The sequence below is a fragment of the Macaca nemestrina genome, chromosome 4 (genome assembly GCF_043159975.1).
Source record: "Macaca nemestrina isolate mMacNem1 chromosome 4, mMacNem.hap1, whole genome shotgun sequence".
Lineage (NCBI taxonomy): Eukaryota > Metazoa > Chordata > Mammalia > Primates > Cercopithecidae > Macaca > Macaca nemestrina.
Window position 1 is genome coordinate 175510825 of NC_092128.1, and position 21352 is coordinate 175532176.

The 21352-nt window shown below is 46.4% G+C and overlaps 1 protein-coding gene across 10 annotated transcripts in view; it reads left to right on the forward strand.

Annotated features, from left to right (window-relative positions):
* The first annotated feature begins 2486 nt into the window (after nucleotides 1–2486).
* LOC105472721 (eva-1 homolog C) overlaps nucleotides 2487–21352 on the forward strand; it is a 105581-nt gene continuing 86715 nt past the window's right edge. Inside the window, exons 1-3 of one of the 10 annotated variants that reach the window (XM_011726255.3) lie at nucleotides 3583–3712; nucleotides 19238–19647; nucleotides 20890–21008. In XM_011726255.3, coding sequence (XP_011724557.1) covers nucleotides 20939–21008 — 70 coding nt within the window. In that variant the 5' untranslated portion in view covers nucleotides 3583–3712; nucleotides 19238–19647; nucleotides 20890–20938. Of the gene's footprint in view, nucleotides 3713–18847; nucleotides 19648–20889; nucleotides 21009–21352 lie in introns of those variants that run through there. The other 9 variants (XM_071095615.1, XM_071095618.1, XM_011726256.3 and 6 more) reach the window with 9 other exon arrangements.

Sequence of the window (21352 nt, forward strand, 5' to 3'; positions counted from 1 at the left end):
GTCTTGAACTCTTGACCTCAGGTGATCCACCCACCTCGGCCTCCCAAAGTGCTGGGATTACAGATGTGAGCCACCATGCCCAGTCAGCACAGACCCATTTTTGTTGTTGTTGTTGTTTGAGTTTTTAAAACAGCTTTATTGAGATATAATTCACATACCATTCTATTCACCCATTTAAAGTGTGCCACTCAAAGATTTCTGATAAATGACATTATTAATTTTTTAAAGTCATGCTAAATATATATAAAATAAAATTGCCATTTTAACCATTTTAAGGGTATAATTCGGTGGCATTAATTGCATTCAAAATGTTGTAGAGCCATCATCATTATTTCCAGAATTTTTTCACCATTCCAAACAAAAACTCAGTACCCATTAAGCAAAAACTCTCCATTCCTCTCCCCCACCAGCTCCTGGTAACCTCAATTCTACTTTCTTCCTCTATGAATTTGTCTATTCTAGATATTTCATTTAAGTGAAATCATAGGATATTTGTCCTTTTGTGTCCTGTTTATGTCACTTAGCATGACGTCTTCAAGGTTCATCATGTTTTAGCATGTATCAGAACTTCATTCCCCTTTATGGTTGACTAACATTCCATTTTTTTTACATTTAAATTTTAATTATTTTTTGAGACAAGGTCTTGCTCTGTCACCCAGGCCGGAATGCAGTGGCGACATCTCAGCTCACTGCAACCTCTGCCTCCTGGGTTCAAGCGATTCTCCTGCCTCAGCCTCACAGGTAGCTAACACTGCGGACGCAGACGACAGCGCCTGGCTAATTTTTGTATTATTTTAGAGATGGGGTTTCACCATGTTGGCCAGGCTGGTCTCAAACTCCTCACCTCAAGTGATCCACCCGCCTCGGCCTCCCAAAGTGCTGGGATTACAGGCGTGAGCCACTGCGTGTGGCCACATTCCATATTTTGTTTATCCATTCATCCACTGAGGTTGTTCCATCTGTTGGCTCTTCTAAATGATGCCGCAAGGAATATTGGTGCGTAAGTATCTGTTTGAGTCTCTGCTTTCAGTTATTTGGCATATGTACTTCCAGGGCCTGCTTTTGACTCCTCCAGTCCATCTGCACTCAGCAGCTGAGAACGACTTTTTACCAACACACATCCAATCACATCACTTTTGTACTTACAATTCTTTGCTGGCTTAAGATAAAAGATGTAAATGCTCACCAAAGTCTCCAGGGCCCTGAACTCTGGCCTGCCGACCTCCAAATCCCCTGGCTCTTCCCTTTGCTCTGCTCCAGCTGTCTAGATTTTTCTCCATCCTTCAAGAGAGCCATGCTCCTTTTGGATTTCAACATGCTGGTCCCTTTTTCTAAAATATTCATCCTCCCGCAGCACCCAGAGTTTGCTAGTTTTTGCCTGGCCAGTTCATCCTCTATCTTTCTCATTCATCTTGCTTTAAAATGCTCCTGAACATCTCCCTTCCTCCCTCCGGCTCAGCTCCTTCCTTACTCGCTTCTACTCCCATGGTTCCTGTCTTTCGTGACTGTCTGTTCGAGGGGCATTATTGTCCAATGTCTGTCTTCCCCGCTGTAATAATAACTGTATGCATTCATCCACTGGAGTCGTTTCCATCTTTTGGCCATCATAAATAATGCTGCAGTGAATATTGGTGTGCAAGTATGTTTGAGTCTCTGCTTTACCAGACAAGAAAGCCTGGGGATGCTGTCACAGTTAGTAACAGTGCCCACTTAGACATTTGGAGGCCAGTGCAGACCCACAGGGCAGTGCTGCCCACTCCCAAGACTCCGGAGCATGGCTGCCTCCTTGTGCCAACACTGTCAGTCACTAGCTCAGAACCCGGCATACGCTGGTACCAATTCATATCTAAACTGGCTGAATGAGCAGACAGAATGGAAAGTACAGGAGGGACTCGAGTTTTGGACAAACATTACTTACATTGTGGCTCCAAAGTGCTGGGCATCCTTACCCACACTCCCAGCCTCAGTTTCCCTAACCTAGAGAGCGCACACTAATATTTATATGTTCAGAGGTTATTGGGGAGGTTGAGTTTTTATTTAATATTTTAATGTAGATTTTTAAAGTCATTATGCCAGACAGACTGGGCCTCACTTGGTAAACACTGATGTTTAGCATTTAACACACCTTTCCCCAGACTGGAAGAAGGGGCCGAGATCCCAATTCGGTGACCCAGCCCCTGCTGGAGTACTGGGTGGTATCTAACGCCATCCACCCTTCTGGAATCTTTACGGCCCATCTCTGAGTGGGTCCCACGGGGACCCTCAGCCGCATTTTCTTTCACCATGCCTCCCGGCACACTCTGGGGCGTTCGCAGCTCTGAAGCCCGCCGGACAGTGCGTCCGGCCCCGCCCTGGGCCTCATTATCTACGTTTCCGCGTCACGCCCGCTGAGAACTTGGCAGGCCCTCCCGCGGGGTTCGGGAACACTGTGTGCTTAGCGCCCGCCCTCCTCCCTCCCGCCGGCCCCGCGCGGTCCTTAGGTTTGGGTCGCTGGGCCCCAGGTACCCGCACCCGGCAAGCAGCCACGGAGCCCCTCGCGCACTTGTCCTCGATACCCTTGAGTTTGGGCCACGCAGGCCACTCCTCGGCCACTGGCTGGGCGTCCAAACGTGGGTCACCCCGCGCACAGTCTAGAGGTTCAGAAAGATGCTGTGGCCCACTTTAAAACAAAGCCCAATTATTAGCGCTAGGCGGCTGTTTGCGCCGGTCCGGTGTCAGATCCCCCAGCGCTGCGGACAACCAGTACCCAAAGGAAGCCGAGCTGGAGCTAAAGATCCCGGCTCCGGAGCCATCTGACCGGTTTTGAGACCTCCAGCTCGTCGCCGTCCTGGCTGCGAGAGCTTGGGCACGGTGCTGGGGCTCAGTCTCCTCTACTGTGAAATGGCGATAACTGTATGTGCCAGGTGACAGCACGTGGCGCGCGGCGGGTGGCGGGGATGGCAGCGGTGCGATCCCACGCCTCCAGAACCCCACCTTCCCGCGGCCCCCGATCGGCCCCGCCCCGGGGGCGCCCCAGCTGCACGCGCGGCGCTGGCTCCAAAGTGCGTCACGGGCACCGTCCGCGCTCCTTCTGCCGCCAGGGCGAGGCTGGCACCCGGCCAGCGCGGGCAGGGCCACGGGTGCTCGGCTGTCTCCCGGGTGTGGAAGGCGCTCAAGGTGCGCGGCCGGGGACGCGCTACTGGGGGCGCCCTCCGCGGCGGGCAGCGCGCCAGGGACCGGCCTGGGCAGCCGCCCGGGGCGCCAAGGCTGCGCTTTCCCTACCGCCCTCCTCGCTTCCTCCCGCACCGCGGCAGCGGAGATTTCCTCTCTTGGAAACTACGCGGATCCTTTTCGGGGATCCTCGCCCCGCCCCAGTTCTCCGCCCCCTCCCCTTTGCTGGGGCGCCTGGACTGGCCCGCTCAGGGTAGGAGGCTCTGGCAGCCTGGGCGGGGAGGTGGCGGGGGGCCGCGGAGTCGCTGGCCATCGATTCGCCCCGCCATGTGACGCCGTCCTTAGCCCTGCGACCCCCCGCGCGTCCCGGGCCTGCGCCCCCGCCCCGCCGCGCCGAGCACCATGCTCCTGCCGGGACCTGCACGCCAGCCGCCGGCGCCCCAGCCCGCGCAGCATCCCGGCCTCCGCCGGCAGGTAGAGCCGCCGGGGCAGCTCCTGCGCCTCTTCTACTGCACTGTCCTCGTCTGCTCCAAAGAGATCTCAGCGCTCAGCGACTTCTCTGGTAAGAGTGCCCTCCCTGGCTGTGCGTCCCCCGGCACCGCGGAGCACCCAGGTGAGCCCTCGAATGGGGGCAGCCGCACCAGCGGACACGGCCAGGCAGGATTAAAGTTGAGGCGTGCTCACAGACACTTGTCTTGTCTGGTGTGAGCCCTTGGCATATAGGTGGCTGTGAGTGAAGTGGCGACAGGGGACTGCCACTCCCAAGAAGGAAGGGTGTGTAATGTATTTAGAGTTTCTCGCCCTGCTGTTGACCTCGTCAATTTCCTAGCATTAGGGACCCGGTCCTGACCCACGCTGGTTCTCTGGAGCCCTGTGCTGCGCCCAGCGCTGTAAAATACACGTGTTGTGGTCGGAGGCGTTGCACCGGGTTTGCCACCCGCGTAGCCCATTTGCCCATGTAAGGAGACTAGCCCAGGGGACACCTGACCTCGAGTCCACATTGGCAGGTAGGAAGGGAAGCCCGCGGGGACTGGAGGTCTGGTGGAAAGCAGTGAGAGATGAGGAGATACTTAAATAACAGAGAGGAGCCTCTGCCAAAGTATACCAGGGTCCTCCCTCTCCAATTCCAGTTTCCTTCACAGAAAATAATGACTTCCTACTCTCAAATCAACTAGGAGGCTTTTCTTTTTGGGAATCGTGATCCAGGTTCTCGCAGCGGATCTCAGCTAGTTCTGAGCTTACAGGTGTGACTCCCCAAAGTGAAAAGTGAAAAGTGAAAAGTGAAAGGGATTTCTAGGTTGACGATAGACTTAGGAGCACATGCTTATGTTAGCACTGCAGTTGCTTACCGTAACACAAGTCCTTGCAGACGAAACAGACCTGGATCTCCCTCTGGCAAGGCTGGAGGCCTTCAGCCAGCTTAGGGAGCAACTCTGAGCGCCACACTCCTCCTTCTCCAGGGAACCTCTCCCAAGTTCAGACTTTGCACAGTCAGTCCCTATCGGGTCCTGCAGTGCAGAGTCTTTTGCAACATAATGGTGGTAAAGGGAGTCCTTCCTCAGTCCTGTTTGTGCAGTAGGCTAGCACATAGCAAATTGAACAAGAGCAAACCAGAACCTGAATTGGGATTCTAGTTTACTTACAGAGAATGGCATTGTTAGTGGAGAGCCCTTAGGTCAGAGGCTCTTTGCTTTGAATATGTAATATCAAGGCAGTATTCCTACCTAGCAAAGGAAGCCAAGATATGCCTATTTGGCAAGCCACCCATGGCCCTTACAATCAAGTATCCCAGGATCAGAACTCTGTGGTAAGCATTCTGGGGAAATGCATCAGGCTTTTCAAGTGCTATTAACTATTTTTTTTTTGTACTAGAACTTTCTTGGCTGCTAGAAAAGCTCTGTATTAGCTTATTTGAGCTATGGAAAGCAGTTCTGAGTTCAGCCATCATCTAGCTCTGAATTTTAGGGAAATAATTGAAAACTGACAAGCCTTTTTGTGTGTGTGACATCATTGCAACTGAACAAATATTGCTTTAGGCAAATTGCAGTGCAATCATTAGATTGTTTTCACAGATTATAGACACTAAGAGTTCTGTTGCTTTAGGGAAGCAGTTACAATACTTGTAACAGTCTATAGATTACCACCCAAGTTTGGAATTGTCTGTCTCTAGCAACTGTTATATACAGTGGAGTTGACCTATCAAACAGGGAGGCTATATCCTTAGTAAAATGAATGATTTGATACATGTTATTCTAAATAGTATAAACGATAAAAGGCATTTCCTTCTGCTTTCCATGCGAACCTGAATTCCAGGGTTTCAAACTCCCTGAGCCAGCAGTAGGTGGTGATATTGCTACCCACAGCCAGTCCCCATTTTTCCTCTCATCAGTGATGCTCTCTAGAGATCTGAAGATTAGGGAGAACATGTCAGAAGCCTTTTGGGGAGAAGAAAAGAAATATAATGTCCTCCCAAACCACTGAGGCCCTTAAGTTTAAACCTTAATTCCATATCATGTGAGGTCGGAGAAATATTAGAAAAATCTCACGGAGAAAGAAAGATCATCTTCCAAGTTGGCTCATTTGACTTGGGTTTTAGCCGCCCTCCCTCTGCAAATTCCTAAGCTCCAAAGATGACCATCTTATTGTCCGGTTCAGTGTTTCAGCTGACGCGAACCCCCTGTGGCCTCAAGGCTTGCCGCTTGTGTTCTTGGGACAGTCGGTCCTGTTCCTTTTTATGAACTTGAAGGAGTGCATAGAAACCAAAGCTGAGGCCTGGAAAGAGACAGTGGACTCTCCCCCGCAGAGCCTGATCACAATAAACAGGGCTAGAGAGCAGTGTTTGACAATGCAGATACTTGCCTGTTTTTCTAAATAAGGGGAACATCAAAAACTAGCAGAGGATAGAGGAAACTTGGGACCCCTCTGCCCTGTGAAGGAGGGAGGATGGTGTATCCATGTGAAAGAAAGTGCCAGAATGTCAGGGGTCCCAGCCATTGTCTGTACAATATAGGCCCCCCTCTCCCGCAAGGAGATTAACAGTGCAGAGTTTTGGAAAGTTCCTTAAGCCTTTCTCTTCTTTGCGGCTCTTCCTTGAGCCTTTTCCTGGGGCTGTCAGCTGGTGTAGTTTTCCTGGGTCATTGATTTTTTTTGCCCTCGGGGATTCCAGCATCGATCTCACTCTTAATAAGCCAGAGGCAGCATCGTGGCCCCCTCCTTCTCCCCATCCATGCTCGTGACGTTCTAATCACCTCCAAGCCTGCTGGTAAACAGGCTCCCCAAACACCGCCTCCTCTCTCATCCCCAAAGATTTTGAGATGTCGCCAGCGGCCACTGGAAGGCTATCATCATTGCATTAAAAATGAATCCCAGCGAAGGCAAGAGAAGTTCATGCAAAATTAGTGCCTCTGATCCTTAATCTCATACTCAAATGTGCTTGGCTTTCGTCCACTTTCCTCTTTGGGATAGAGTTCTGTTCATTTGACTGCATTCTCAAATTGAGGATTTGGCTTGAGACGTCTAAATTCATCATTGACTTGAAAAACAAAACAAACCCCAGAAGTATAATGCTATGCCCATCGTCTTTGTTCAGAGAACAAGACAGGGAGCTGGAGCTTGAGGATGAGTGCTGAAAGGAGGGAGGGGTACCCTCTTGAGTAGCAGCCATAAAGAGCAAGGGATCCTCTACATTTTTGCCGTAAAGAGTGGTGTTTCAGTGTGTCTCTTGTATTTAGTTTGTGATGGTCCTTCAGTACTTACTGTTTTGTGTGTGTGTGTCTGCTTTTAATTTGTGTTGTTTCTCTGCTGAAGGCAAGCTGGGTCTTCTCTTTCTTCCCTACTTCTTTCCTTTGTCTCCTTTTCTTTTTCTTTTTTTTTCTTTCTGAGACGCAGTCTCACTCTGTTGCCCAGGCTGGAGTGCAGTGGTGCAATCTTGGCTCACTCACTGCAACCTCTGTCTCCCAGGTTCAAGCAATTCTCTTGCCTCAGCCTCCCAAGTAGTTGGGATTACGGGCACCCACCACCACACCCAGCTCATTTTTGTATTTTTAGTAGAGACAGGGTTTCACCATTTTGGCCAGGCTGGTCTCGAACTCCTGACCTCAGGTGATGCACCCACCTTGGCCTCCCAATGTGCTGGGATTATAGGCGTGAGCCACCGCACCCAGCCTCTTCTTTTCTTTCGTTTCTTTTTTTTCTCCAAGAAGTTCAAAGTGATTGACGGGCTTATAGGTAGAGGTGGGGAGGAAGGAAGGGAAGGAAAGGGTAGAAAGTTGTTCTAGGTCTCACTTGAATTCCTCAAGAACTCCTGGCCTTGGACAAAGTAGACATAACCATGTGTTTCCACATTTGATTTTGCCCTAGGGCACATAGTGGTGAATGTGAGAAGTAGGAGGGACAGGGGATGGGAAACAAGGAGAGTGGGGCAGCCTTTAAGGCCTTCCTTGTACCCAAATGTCCCCAGACCTCAAAGAAAGGTCACTCTATAATAGAAGTGTTGTTTTTTTAAAAATAGAGTCATGCTCTGCTGCCCAGGCCAGAGTGCAGTGGCTATTCACAGGTGCAGTTGTAGTGCACTGTAGCCTCAAACTGCTGGCCTTAACCGATCTCCTCCTGCCTTAGCCTCCTGAGTAGCTGGGATTACAGGTGTGCACCACCCACCTGGCCTGGGCCAGTGTTCCAGTCCCTGCCATTGGTAGCCCAAGTGAGCATTAAGTGGTACTTGGTACCAGATTGTATTAGTTTGCTAGGGCTGGCATAACAATATACTACAGACTGCGTGGCTCACACAAGGAACATTTATTTTATCACAGTTCTGGAGGCTAGAAGTTCAAGATCAAGGTCTTGGCAGAGTTGGTTTCTTCTGAGGCCTATCTCCTTGGCTTGTAAATGGCATCTCCCTGCTGTATCTTCACACGGTCTTCCCTCCATATGTGTCTGTGTCCTAACCATCTCTTCTTACAAGGACATCAGTCATATTGGACTAGACTCCTTCAAATGATCTCATTTTAAGCTAGTCACCCATTTAAAGGCCCTATCTCTAAATACTATCATAGTCTGAAGTGTTAGGGATTAGGACTCCAACGTATGAATTTTAGTGGGATGCAGTTCAGCCAAAACTTAGGTCATTTGCAGCCCAATAAATAAACCTGACTGGTAGCTCTTTATTTCATTGGCCAGGAATTCCAGGGTATAGAAATATGGTAATTCAATTGAACCTGGGGCCTCAAGGTGGGAACTCAGTATTGATGGACACAGTTGTTCATTTTGGAGAGGTCGAACCTTGTTATTTGCTTTCAGATAAACATTGGGTCTCAGCCCTGGCAGCACAATAACATCTCCTGGGGAGACTAAAAAAAATATATAGACAGGCTGCACCCCAAGACATCTGATGTAATTGGCCCTGGGAGAGCCAGTCACTGATCTCTTTTTGAAAGCTCCCCGGGCAATTCTAATATGTGGCTACAGTTGAGGACCACACTTTTGGAGTTCAGAGGGGAGGGTGACCTCCTGCCCATGCATCAGTTCATCCAAGGGTACACAGTATGGCTGGGTGTCCCCTTCACCCCCTACCCTAGGGCTCATCACCAGGGAGACCAGGACTGTATTTCCCCAGCATATCAGCACCTCCCAATACAGACACCTGTGCATGCACAGCCATGCAAACACACGCATGCACACACCCTTCCCTCTGCCTTGTATTATGCCTCAGTCACATCATCCTTTTTATTCAAGATTTATCTTTACTTTAAAAAATGTATGGAGTGAAAAGCCAGCTCGTAACTAAAGCAAAACAAACCAAGTATCCAAAGGAGTTGTCTAGAGGCCACAGAAGAAGAGAGATGAATAGCCAGTGTCTGAATCTGCTCATCTGTTTCCATGGAAAGTGACTACATCTGAAAAGTTTTCTGCCGGCTCTTTTTATGGCAGAGAAGAGTCTCGGCCCACAAGTGGTCCCTGTTATTGATGGCTTTGGTCTCCCAGGTGCTTTATGGGAAAGGGGAGCCTAGCAGCAGTTTCAGAGAAGAAACAGAAAGGAAGAGGGTAAAAGTTAGTTGAGCTCAGTTTTTATCTGATTCATCCTCATAGCAACTCTATGAGGTCAGGCCCAGTCTCATTTGCAGATGGGAACTCAGCCTCAGAGAGGGTAACAAACGTGCCCAAGACCGCCCAGCTAGGGAGCAGCGCTGAGGCAGGCTCCAGCACCAGGGCTGGCCAGAGCACGGGGATGGGGCCAGGCTGGGGTCTTCGCCTGCAAGGGTGTTGGGGTAGGGAGGAGCAAGACCAGAAAAAAAGGTGCCACAATTTTGCCTAACCTTTCTTGATCGTTCATGGGGTGATCGCTGCCAGTTGAGGTGCTTCTGAATAGACTGACCTTTTCCTACCCTTCCATCAGCATCATTTCATCACCGTCCTTCCCAAGTGGGTGCACTCACAAAGTAGTCCAGTGGGATAGGAGAAAAATGTCAGAACTTCTGTTTTTGCCTATTGGCTTTTCCATCTTAACAAAAAAAAAGAGTTAAGTTTTGCTTATAATTAACATATAAATTGACAGAACATGTGATTTATAAATAAGTGTGCATATATTGGAGATGTGTTATCAAAATGTTTCTGTTCATGATGTTTTTTATAATGTTTTTCTGCCAGTAATAATAATTATTTTTAAAAACTTTTATTTTAGGTGTGGGGGTACATGGGAAGGTTGGGTACATAGATGAGTTCATGAGTTAAAAAATTTGGAGGTCACTGATCTTCACAGCCCACCTGTTGGCTTAATATCTTTAAAATTCTCAGTGAGGCACCACTCTGAGGGTAGTATACAGTGAGAGAACAATTGCTCCCTTGTTACCCACCCCTATTGCCTGACTTGCCTACTGCTATCCCCAGTTCCACAACTGCTAATAAAATTTAGACACAGGATTTGAACCCAGTACCTATCAGGTTTTAAATATCCATACTGATGGCCGGGCACTGTGGCTCATGCCTGTAATCCCAACACTTTGGGAGGCCGAGGCGGGTGGATCATTTGAGTTCAGGAGTTCGAGACCAGCCTGGCCAAAATGGTGAAACCCCATCTCTACTAAAAATACAAAAATTAGCTGGGCGTAGTGGCGTGCTCCTGTAGTCCCAGCTACCCAGGAGACTGAGGCAGGAGAATCGCTTGAACCCAGGAGGTGAAGTTTGCAGTGAGCCGAGATTATGCCACTGCACTTCAGCCTGGGCAACAGAGCGAGATCCTGTAAAAAAAAAAAAAAATTCCATACTGTCACTGAAGCTGAGCAATGGACCAAGAAGGTGGGAGCAAGGGTGGGGGCTGGGGAGGGGGAATCTGAAGTCTTATGATACTTTGTCACTATTTTAATGAGGCTGGTCTATTTGCATCCTTCTGTAAGGAAATGGTTTCTCATAATAACATAAATCCTAAATCCTAGAGTCACGAAGATTTTAGTACTGGAAAGAGAATCTCGGATTGGAAAGGCAGCTGACCAAGTGATTCTGGTGTCTTCCGAGTTTCCCCTTGCCCCTTGGGGTACCTCGTTCTGCCACCCCTTTAGTTGACTCCCATGTGTGCACCACCGGTTCAGCAGAGCCAATAACTTCTTGGTTACCCTCAGCACGAGTAAAAAAGTTGGTGAGTTAAAAATACTTTTAGGGTTTTAAAAAATTTTTACAGCCTGGCCTATACGGTGAAACCCTGTCTCTACTTAAAATACAAAATTTAGCCGGGCATGGTGGTGGGCACCTGTAATCCCAGCTACTCGGGAGGCTGAGGTAGGAGAATTGTGTGAGCCTGGGAGGTGGAGGTTGCAGTGAGCCAAGATCACGCCACTGCACTCCAGTCTGGGCGACAGAGTGAGACCCTGTCTCAAGAAAAAAGAAAAAACTTATTTTTTACTTTTGAGATAGGGTCTCGCTCTGTCACCCAGGCTGGTATACAGTAGTGCAATCACGGCTCACTGCAGCCTCAACCTCTGGGGCTCAAGCCATCCTCCCACCTCAGCACCCCCTAGTAGTTGGGACTATAGTCACATGCCACCAGGCCTAGCTAATTTTTTTGGCATTTTTTGGGTAGAGACAGGGTCTCACTATGTTGCCCAGGCTGGTCTCGAACTCCTGGACTCAAGAGAGCCACCCGCCCCGGCATCCCAAAGTGCTGGGATTACAGGAGTGAGCCACTGCGCCTGGCCCTAAAAATAATGTATTAAGCACATAAAACATTCTATGCCAGACACTGTTCAAAGAACTTCATGTTAAGTCATTCAGTCCTCCCAATTGTAGCTATAAAGGAGATGCTTGTATAAAAAGTTCAAGAAACTGAGGCAAAGAGCGTCACTTTTGGGGATTTGAATCCAGGTAGCCTTTCTAATACTAAGGGAAGAAAACAAAATAAATTACATGTAGTTTAAAGCAGAGGCACTTCTGTCATGTTTATCTCTTCATTTACCAGAGCCAAATCATTCCCAGGACTTATATAAGTAATATCCATTCCTTGTCCTGTTTAAAGATAATACCATCTAGCCCCAAAGAACTGATTATAGAATTGAGTCTGTAATTTGTTTCTGGAAATTGGTGTTCTGAAACTATTTCCCCAACAGAACACCTAGAAACGCTGAATAAAATATAAGAAACATCTTTTCATGCATAAGTGAGTGGTTAAATATAAGAAATATCCAGGAAACAAAAATGAAGAGAGAATAGAGAACTAGGGATGATAGCTGGTGCAAACCCTATGACTACGTTGGAGTTGCTGATGGTCTTGACAATGCAGATTTAACAGGTGCCTGAGCGCAGGTGATAAGGCATGAGACCACTGTAAAGTGAGGGATTAGAATAAAGACCTCTATATAAAGCCAGGACCTTGAAAGCCTAAACCTTCATTAAAAGGTGGATGTGAAACAAATCAGCCTTCTTGTAAAGAAAGATGACAAAGAAACTTGTCATAGCCTTGGTTCAGGATTGGAGAAAAAAATAATGTCTCTTGAGACAGTGTAACCAAAATTCTGCCTTTTGGGGAGTCTAGGTTTTGAATTCATATTACCTTTACTGAGAAACCCAAACTGAGACACTAATAAAGTTGGCCCATGATACCTGGTAAAAGCAAACACATAGATACTGCCTGCATGGGAACATCATCAATATAGGCCCATCTATAGATTCCTATAGATGAAATGTTGCTGATTATGATCACACAATTCAAAATTACATTATATGAGAAGTAGTCAGCAGCGATGACATAGTTCTTAAGTAATAAAAGAGAGAATCTAGGGCTGGCCATGGTGGCTCATGCCTGTAATCCCAGCACTTTGGGAGGCCAAGGTAGGTGGGTCACCTGAGGTCAGGAGTTCAAGACCAGCCTGGCCAACATGGCGAAGCCCTGTCTCTACTAAAAATACAAAAATTAGCTGGGCGTGGTGGTGGGTGCCTGTAATCCCAGCTACTTGGGAGGCTGAGACATGAGAATCGCTTGAACCCAGGAGGCAGAGGTTGCAGTGAGCTGAGATTGTGCCCCTGCACTCCAGCCTGGGCAACAGAGCAAGACCCTACCTCAAAAAAAAAAAAAAAAAGAGGGAATCTAAAAAGAAATTTAAGAAGGAATCTAAAACATGAGAAAGGAACAAAAGGCTATCAAGAAAAAAACAGGTGTATTTATAAAAGAATCAAATGTATTTACTCACATGAAAAATATATTCATTGACATGAAAAGCCTGATGGGTAGGTTGAAGAGCAGATTAGATATAGCTGAAGAGAGAAACAGTGAGGTGAAAAAAAAAAAAAAAGCTGGAGAAATTATCCAGAATGAAACAAAACAGGTAAACATATGGAAAACATGGAAGAAAAGTCATAAGACATGGAGGACGGAATGATGGTTGAATATACATTTGATCAGTATTCCAGAAAAAGAAAGTAGGGAAAAGGAGAGAGAGGCGACACTCAAAGTAATGATGTGCTAGGATTAATTTTTTTTTTTTTTTGAGATGGAGTTTTGCTCTTATTGCCCAGGCTAGAGTGCAGTGGTGCAATCTCAGCTCACTGCAACCTCCACCTTCCAGTTTTCAAACAATTCTCCTGCCTCAGCCTCCCAAGTCGCTGGGATTACAGGCACCCACCACCATGCCCAGCTAATTTTTTTGTATTTTTAGTAGAGATGGGGTTTCACCATGTTGGTCAGACCAGTCTTGAACTGCTGACCTCATGATCCACCCACCTCGGCCTCCCAAAGTGCTGGGATTACAGACGTGAGCCACCGCACCTGGCCCTGTCCTAGGATTAATTTTTAAGAATTAATGAAAGATTCAGATTTAAGCATTCCACGGAAAATAAATAAAATAAATTTATACCTGAATGTGTCATACTGAAACTGTAAAATACTAAAGACAAAGTGACAGTCTTAAAAGCAATCAGATAGTAAAGAAAATGTTATCTATAAAGACTTTGCAACAAAAACAGTGGGAGCCATAAGATAGTGAAATAATATTTTTCAGGTTCTGAGAAACAAACAAACAAACAAACAACAACCATCAGCCCTGAATTATATACCCAGCTAAACTACTTTTCAAGAGTGTGTGAAATAAAGACAAATTTACCACTATTGAATCTTTACTAAAACAGCTACTAAAGGGGTCAGGCACAGTGGCTCACACCTGTCATCCCAGCACTTTGGGAGGCCGAGGCAGATCACTTGAGGTCAGGAGTTCGAGACCAGCCTGGCCAATTTGGTGAAACCCATGTCTGTACTAAAAATACAAAAATTAGCTGGGCGTGGTGGTGTGTGCCTGTAATCCCAGCTACTCATGAGTCTGAGGCAGGAGAATCGCTTGAACATGGGAGGCAGAGGTTGCAGTGAGCCAAGATAGTGCCACTGCACTCCAGCCTGGGCAACAGAGTGAGATTCTGTCTCAAAAAAAAAAAAAAAAAAAAAAAAAAAAAACAAATGGTGGGCAAAGAAATGGTACAACTTCAAATGCCCTTTATCCACATTCCTTGCTCTGTCTTCTGCTGAGGGAGTATCATCTTTTTGTGTTGAGAGGGATGTTCTCTAATATATTTCACTCTTTTGATGGCAAAAGTCATGAGAGACTTTCTTGACCCACTTGAGCTCTTCCAAGGACTATAACTTCCACCCTGAGATACTTAAGGCTCCTCCACAGGTGAGCCTCAGTTTCGTGGTGACCACACACTGGAAGTTCTGTAGGGAAGAATGGGAAACAGTCTAAAGCCTCTCAGGTCCCGGATGCTGTGCTAGATATGATACAGCCTACTCCAAAAAATCATTCCTTTCCTGGGGAAGCTTGCTTTTTAGTGGGTTCGTGGACACACACATTACAGAGGAGTTTGAGGGATGAGCCATAGATTTGGCAGGTCACATTCTCCAAAAAATAGTAAGCAAACCACAGAGTTTGGAACTGAGTGTTTGGAAGTATGTTCACAGACCTACTAGATGACTCTGTCTATGCGTAGATTTTACATTTCCTTACATGAATTTCTCCCCTTATGTTCTCTCCGACACCTGTATCGTTTGCTCACTCAAGCCTCTGGAAATGAATTTCTCCTGCACTAATAAGTTAGAGAATGAAACGATACTGGGATGAAGTGATGCTTTGGGTTCATTTCCATCTGAGCACCAAGTTTTCCACACGCAGAAAACCAGGCAACATTAAAATTCAAAACTCGGGCCACGGAGTCTGAAACGTATGTTTGCGAACAGTCTGATTTCATGTCTGCCTCTGATGCCCTGTGAATACAAATCGCCTCATTTGGGGCTGGAGGAGCAGAGAGGAGGAAACCCAAGAATGATCTCCAACACAAATCTTTAATTCGGATGAGTATAATAGAGTGTAATCCCATTTCAAGTCTGTCAGCATTCCTTTGATGATTACAAATGAGTCCCTTTTCCCCTGCAATGTGGGGGAATAATCTGGATAAAATAACCCTTTTTGTCTGCAAAGGCCCATGCGATGCATACTCGTGACAGCTTTCAGAGTAGTGTTTCAGAGGCTGAGAAGAGCATACTGTGCTACCACGTCATCTCCTTTCTTTCTCTTGACTTAGAAGATTTTTCACTCTTTTCATGTTCAGTGGCTTCCGAAATTCTCAGGCTTAGAAATCATAAATCATCGTACTGTACCGAGAAACAAGAGAGACCCAGGTCACCAGGTCCTTTTCCCTCCCTGCCTGCTCAACAGGAGACGACAGGTGGAAATGGGAATGTATGATCTTATCTAGAAGGCCAATTTGTACAGCTTTGGAGGGATATACTTGAAGAAATGCATACAATTTTATAGTCTCTTTTTCATTAAAAAAGAATGTACACTGAACCCAAGTTCAGGCTTACATGCTTCCCTTTGTGAATTTCCTTGTAAAATTAAGGGATAGTCATTTTAAACACTTCGTTCTATTCGCTGAGACCTGAATGCCAGGACACTCGTTCCAAAGCTAACGATGCAAAATGCTTTGTGGACAGGCCACCCTGGACACAAAGATTCAGAATGAAAAGAGGTCTTGAGAACTCCAGTGCTGCGGTCCCACTCTGTGGTGCTGGTCACAGCAGGCTGTGGAGAACCACACAGAGCAGATCTTGTGGTCTTGTTTGTTCTGCTTTCAAGTGCACAAGTGCCTCTCACCTGCTTTCCCTATTTTTTCTTCTTTTAAGTTAGAATGCCCCAGGATGATGATGATGATGATTGATAATGATTTCTGACAGAGACTCATTCTGTTACCCAGGCTGGAGTGCACTGGCATGATTGTGACTCACTGCAGCCTCAACCTCCTGGGCTCAACAGATCCTCCTGCCTCAGCCCGCTAATTTTTAAAAGGTAGCTGGGACTACACACCCCGCTAATTTTTAAAAGTATTTTGTAGGGTGGGTGCAGTGGCTCACAACTGTAATCGCAGCACTGTGGGACACCTGAATTCAGGAGTTCGAGACCGACCTGGCCAACATGGCAAAATCCCGTCTCGACTGAAAAAAAAAAAAATACAAAAATTAACTGGGTGTGGTGGCATGTGCCTGTAAATCCCAGCTACTTGGGAGGCTGAGGTAGGAGAATCACTTGAACCCGGGAGGTGAAGGTTATAGTGAGCCGAGATCACGCCACTGCACTCCAGCCTGGGAGACAGAGTGAGACTCCATCTCAAAAACAAAGTATTTTGTAGAGGCAGGGTCTTGCTATGTTGCCCAGGCTGGTCTCAAACTCCTAGCCTCAAGCGATTCTCCTGTCTCAGCCTCTCAAAGTGCTGAGATTGCAGATAGGAGCCAGTGTGCCTGGCCCAGGATTATTTTTTATTAGTGTTCTAGCTCTCAAAAACCATAAACTAAGGCTTTGAGGCAAAAGGTCTTTTCTTGTCTCAGACTTCTGCATTTCTCCCTGGCTATTCAAGTCAAGGCAGGTTCTTTGGGTTTGTCAACATTTGCCAAAAGTGCTATATGGTCTTTCCAGGGGATGGCTCTCTTTATCCGGTGAAAATTTTGCTTTTCCGAATGTTTAGTTGAGATCAGTGATTCTCAATCCAAGAGTGATTTTGTCCCTCGGGAATATCTGGCAATATCTGGAGGCAATTTTCTTTGTCACAGCCTTTCAGTGGGTGGAAGCCAGGGACACCGCTAAACATCTTACAATGCCCAGGACTGCGCCCCCACAGCAAAGAACCATGCAGTCCTCGTGCCAAGGTTGAGGAACCCTGGGCTAGACCAGCAGACTTGTCCTTGTTTTATTATCGACACTTTTAGAACCTGAAAAAAGTGAAAACTTTTGTTTTTTTAAATCAGAATTGAGTCTGGAGTCCCTAGACAGCTCTAAAAGACTCTCTTCTCCACATCTAGCTTGTCTTCTGTAGCCTGAAGGAGGTCTTCAGTTCCATAAAGCCAAAGAAATGAAAATCCACAGGCTGCTATGCTTCTCCACACTCTCTAGCCCAGTGGGGTTTTAGTCAGAAGTTTTCCCCCTTCCTTTCCTCCAAGGACCTTGTCTATGTGTTTGGCCCTTTTGCCTTCATCTCCAGCTAGACTCTTGGCCATCATTAACGTCAAAGTGAAATATCGCTCTCGAGAGGTGTTCAAACTTGAAATCACTCGCTCACTTGACGTGCAAGGATGTGTTTGCAACACATCTCAATTATTTCAAAATCTCAGTGAAACAGTTGCATGATGGGGGTGGATAATTTGATTTGAACATGAAAAAGGAAGAGAGAAAGTCATGAAGATAATGCAGAGATTTTTTTTTTTTTTTTGGCATCTCCCACTGCCTCCCTGACTTTCCTCCTTCCCTGTGTTCCTGCTCTTATTCCCCTACCTCTCTCTCTCCATCCCCGGCCACCCCACCAGTCTCCATGCACTCACAGACGGACAGCTTCGGCGTTACTTTGTGAACAGTGCATTCAGTCGTCTGTGCTGCTGTTATACAGTTATCAGGATACTCCGGAGTTTATGTGGTCATGGGGCTGAGCACCGTTTTATGGCCCACATCGAGGAGGAGGAGTCATTCGACTCCTCTGAAGTGGTAACTACCATCCCTGCCCAGAGGCCTCAAGACTGCGGAGCAGCTTCCACTTTCTGAGCGTGCCTCCCTCCATCACCCCTTCAGACAAGTCACAACTCTACTTAAAATATTTTTTTCCTTCTGCCAAACACAGAGAAAATATAGTATTGTTTCCAAGAGAGCGAGCAGGGGCACCAGCAGGAATGGGTGTGCAGTATTTGTACAGTTTTGTGACTCAGTCCATCTGAATTTCCAAGCATTTTAAGAGCTTTGTCCCAAAAAAAGGTCTATTGTGTGGCTCTTGGCACTGAAGAAAATAGCAGGCCTGTCAGAACTCTGTTTCAGATTTAATTTTCAAGTGGGTGATGTACGAATGCTGTCCAACGGGAGGGCATTTTCTCATTCCTGCTCACTTTGGTGCCATAGAACTTCAGTTTTCAGAATCAGCTCAGATTAAAAAACTGAAGCATCTTTTCCCTTGACACCCTTTTAATAAAAAGGCACCATGTTCTTAAGCACCATGTTCTTAAGCATGTTTAAGTGGCTCTTAAATGAATATGGCTTCCTGCAATAAAAGTAAAAACATTTGACAATGTATATAATAAGTTTTTTTTTTCAGAGCATCTTCTTGCAAGACTTTACTATTCTTTGTTTCTATACAGTTTGGAAATTCAGGCCTAAAGACATTATTGATCTTCTTAAATGCCTCTTGAATGGAGTATTTACTGCTGGGTATAGACGGTGTAAAAAATAGGCAGAGGCTGGGCGTGGTGGCTCATGTTTGTAATCCCAGCACTTTGGGAGGCTAAGGAGGGCAGATCACAAGGTCAAGAGATTGAGACCATCCTGGCCAACATGGTAAAACCTCATCTCTACTAAAGATACAAAAATTAGCTGGGCGTGGTGGCACATGCCTGTAGTCCCAGCTACTCGGGAGGCTGAGGCAGGAGAATCGCTTGAGCCTGGGAGGCAGAGGTTACAGTGAGCTGATATCACACCACTGCACTCCAGCCTGGAGACAGAGCGAGGCTCCATCTCAGGGAAAAAAAAAAAAAAAAAAAAAACAGGCTGAGGCCAGGCACAGTGGCTCATACCTATAATCTCAGCACTGTGGGAGGCCAAGGTGGGAGGATGGCTTGAAGGCAGGAGATTGAGACAAGCCTGGGCAACATAGCAGGACTCCATCTCTATTTAAAAAAAAAAAAAAAAAAAAAAAAAAAAAAAAAAAAAAGCAGGAAACACTTGTTTTTGAAGTTGCTCTTTTCCTAATTGTTTTCTTCCCTGGACCTTAAACAGTGGACAGTGACTTTTCTCATCACATGTATACTTTATGTAGAGTGTACAATTTGTCCTCCATGTCCCTGTCTTCTCTTGTTGATAAAGATTATGTACTACATTTTTTAAAAAAAGGAACTGAAGGATCATATCTGACCCCTGGATCCCTCTGAACTGTGAATAGATGATAAACTTCTGGGCTCAGAAATTTTCTCATAATGTTGCCAAGCATTAGTCCAGCGTGGAGGCAACTTTCTGCTCAAACCACTCATTTGGGTCCCATGCCCAGTGTCACCCATCCTCAGCAAAACAACCTTTATTTCCTTCTTCCTGGTTTCCAGAAAGTTCCCCTAAAGCCTCGAGGAATCACCGAATGAAAGGGGCTTTTTACCAACAGGAAACTTAAGTGGAGTGCCAATACACAACATGGATTGCACCAGGCTGGGTCTAAGATAAAACTAGACTGTGGACAACAGAAGAGATAAGACCCACATGGCTCTGCACTGCCTGGGTCTGTTATTGTGTGGGAGGAATGTCTTAGTCTGTTGCTCCTGTGGGTGTAGCTAAGACATGAACTAGGAGCCTTCATCTGTAGAAAGCAGACACCTGAGAACCAATCCCAAACTGCAGGCTTCCACAGAACCTTCTGGAATCTTCTGGAATGCAACTCATTACTGCCAGAGGGTCTTTGATGAGTGTCTACTCTCCACCATTTGTCTTCATTACCCACATATTCTCTTTCCGTGGAAAGGTAAGTTATTAGAGTTTATGCAGTCTGGTATATTAATCGAGAGCTTTACTTTAAAGAATGTCACTTTTATGATTCAGTCTCACAGACTGGGTTAAAATGGCAGTGTTGACTATTAAGTCATAAATTACTATAATGATCCTTATTATTATTCAAGCAAGCTGTGAGAAATGAGCATTATCTCACAATATATGCCTTTTAGTGGACCTGAGGGAAGAGTGTATTTGCTGGAATTACAGAAGCCTGAGAACCACAGAGGAATTCTCACTGCAGGGCATTCAGGGTCCAAGGCTGATTCTATTTTGCATGCTCAGTCCTTACTCAATTTATTTTTGTTTATTTATTTATTTTTTGAGACGGGGTCTCGCTCTGTCGCCCGGGCTGGAGCGCCGTGGTACAATCTCGGCTCACTGCAACGTCACCTCCCGGGTTCAAGTGATTCCCCTGCCTCAGCCTCCCGAGTAGCTGGGATTTCAGGCACCCACCATCAAGCCTGGCTAATTTTTGTATTTTTAGTAGGGACAGGGTTTCACCATGTTGGCTAGGCTGGTCTCAAACTCCTGATCTCAGGTAATCCTCCTGCCTCGGCCTCCCAAAGTGCTGGGATTATAGGCATGAGCCACTGTGCCTGGCCCTCAATTTATTTTTTAATTAATTAATTAATTAATTAATTAATTTTGAGATGGATGTTTGCTCTTGTCCCACAGGCTGGAGTGCAGTGGCATGATCTCGGCTCGCTGCAACTTCTGCCACCCAGGTTCAAGCGATTCTCCTGCCTCAGCCTCCTGAGTAGCTGGGATTATAGGCACGTACCCTTACACCCAGCTAATTTTTGTATTTTTAGTAGAGACAGGGTTTCACCATGTTGGCCAGGCTGGTCTCGAACTCCTGACCTCAGGTGATCCACCCGCCTCAGCCTTCCAAAATGCTGAGATTACAGGCGTGAGCCACTGCACCTGGCCCCTCAATTTAATTTTAATAAAAGTATCAGGGAAATAAGCCACAAAAGGACAATGTGCAGATGTTAGAACAGAGCTGTCCAATAGAAATATAAGGTAATCCACATATGTAATACTAAATAATTTAGTCGCCATATTAGAAAAAGTAAAAGGGGTGAAATGAATTCTCCTAGTAAACTTTATTTAACCAACATATTCAAAATAGTATTATTTCAACATTAATGAATACTTAAAAATTCTTAATGAGATATTTTATGGTTTTTTTTTTTTTTTTTTGCTTATGAAGGCTTGGAAATCTAGTGTATATTTTACACTAACAGCATATCGCAATTGAGATGGCCACATCTCAAGTGCCAAGTAGCCATGTATGGCCTGAGGCCACGACTCTGGGCAGTACAGCTTTGGGTAAGTCTAGGGCAGGGCAGAGGGGGGCACCTGGGATCAGGTGTGGAGCCTCAGGCCTTCTTAACACCCTTTGGTGAGGGCACTTTCTTTCCATAAAACCCAGGTCAAGCGTGCCTCACAAAGGGGCCAGGGGAAGTGCCTCAGTTTACTTGGGAGCTTGGCCTCTCCAGCTTGCCTTCCTGCTGCCTGGAAGAAGGTTGCTGTCCTCTCGCCTTCTCTAGCCCCTTTCCCAAGGACCCTCCCAGAATTTAGTCCTGTGAAGGGCCAGGGGTGCAAGGAGTCACCCACACAATGACAGGACCCACCAGCAATACCAGAAGTTGGCCAACCCTACTCATCCAAAT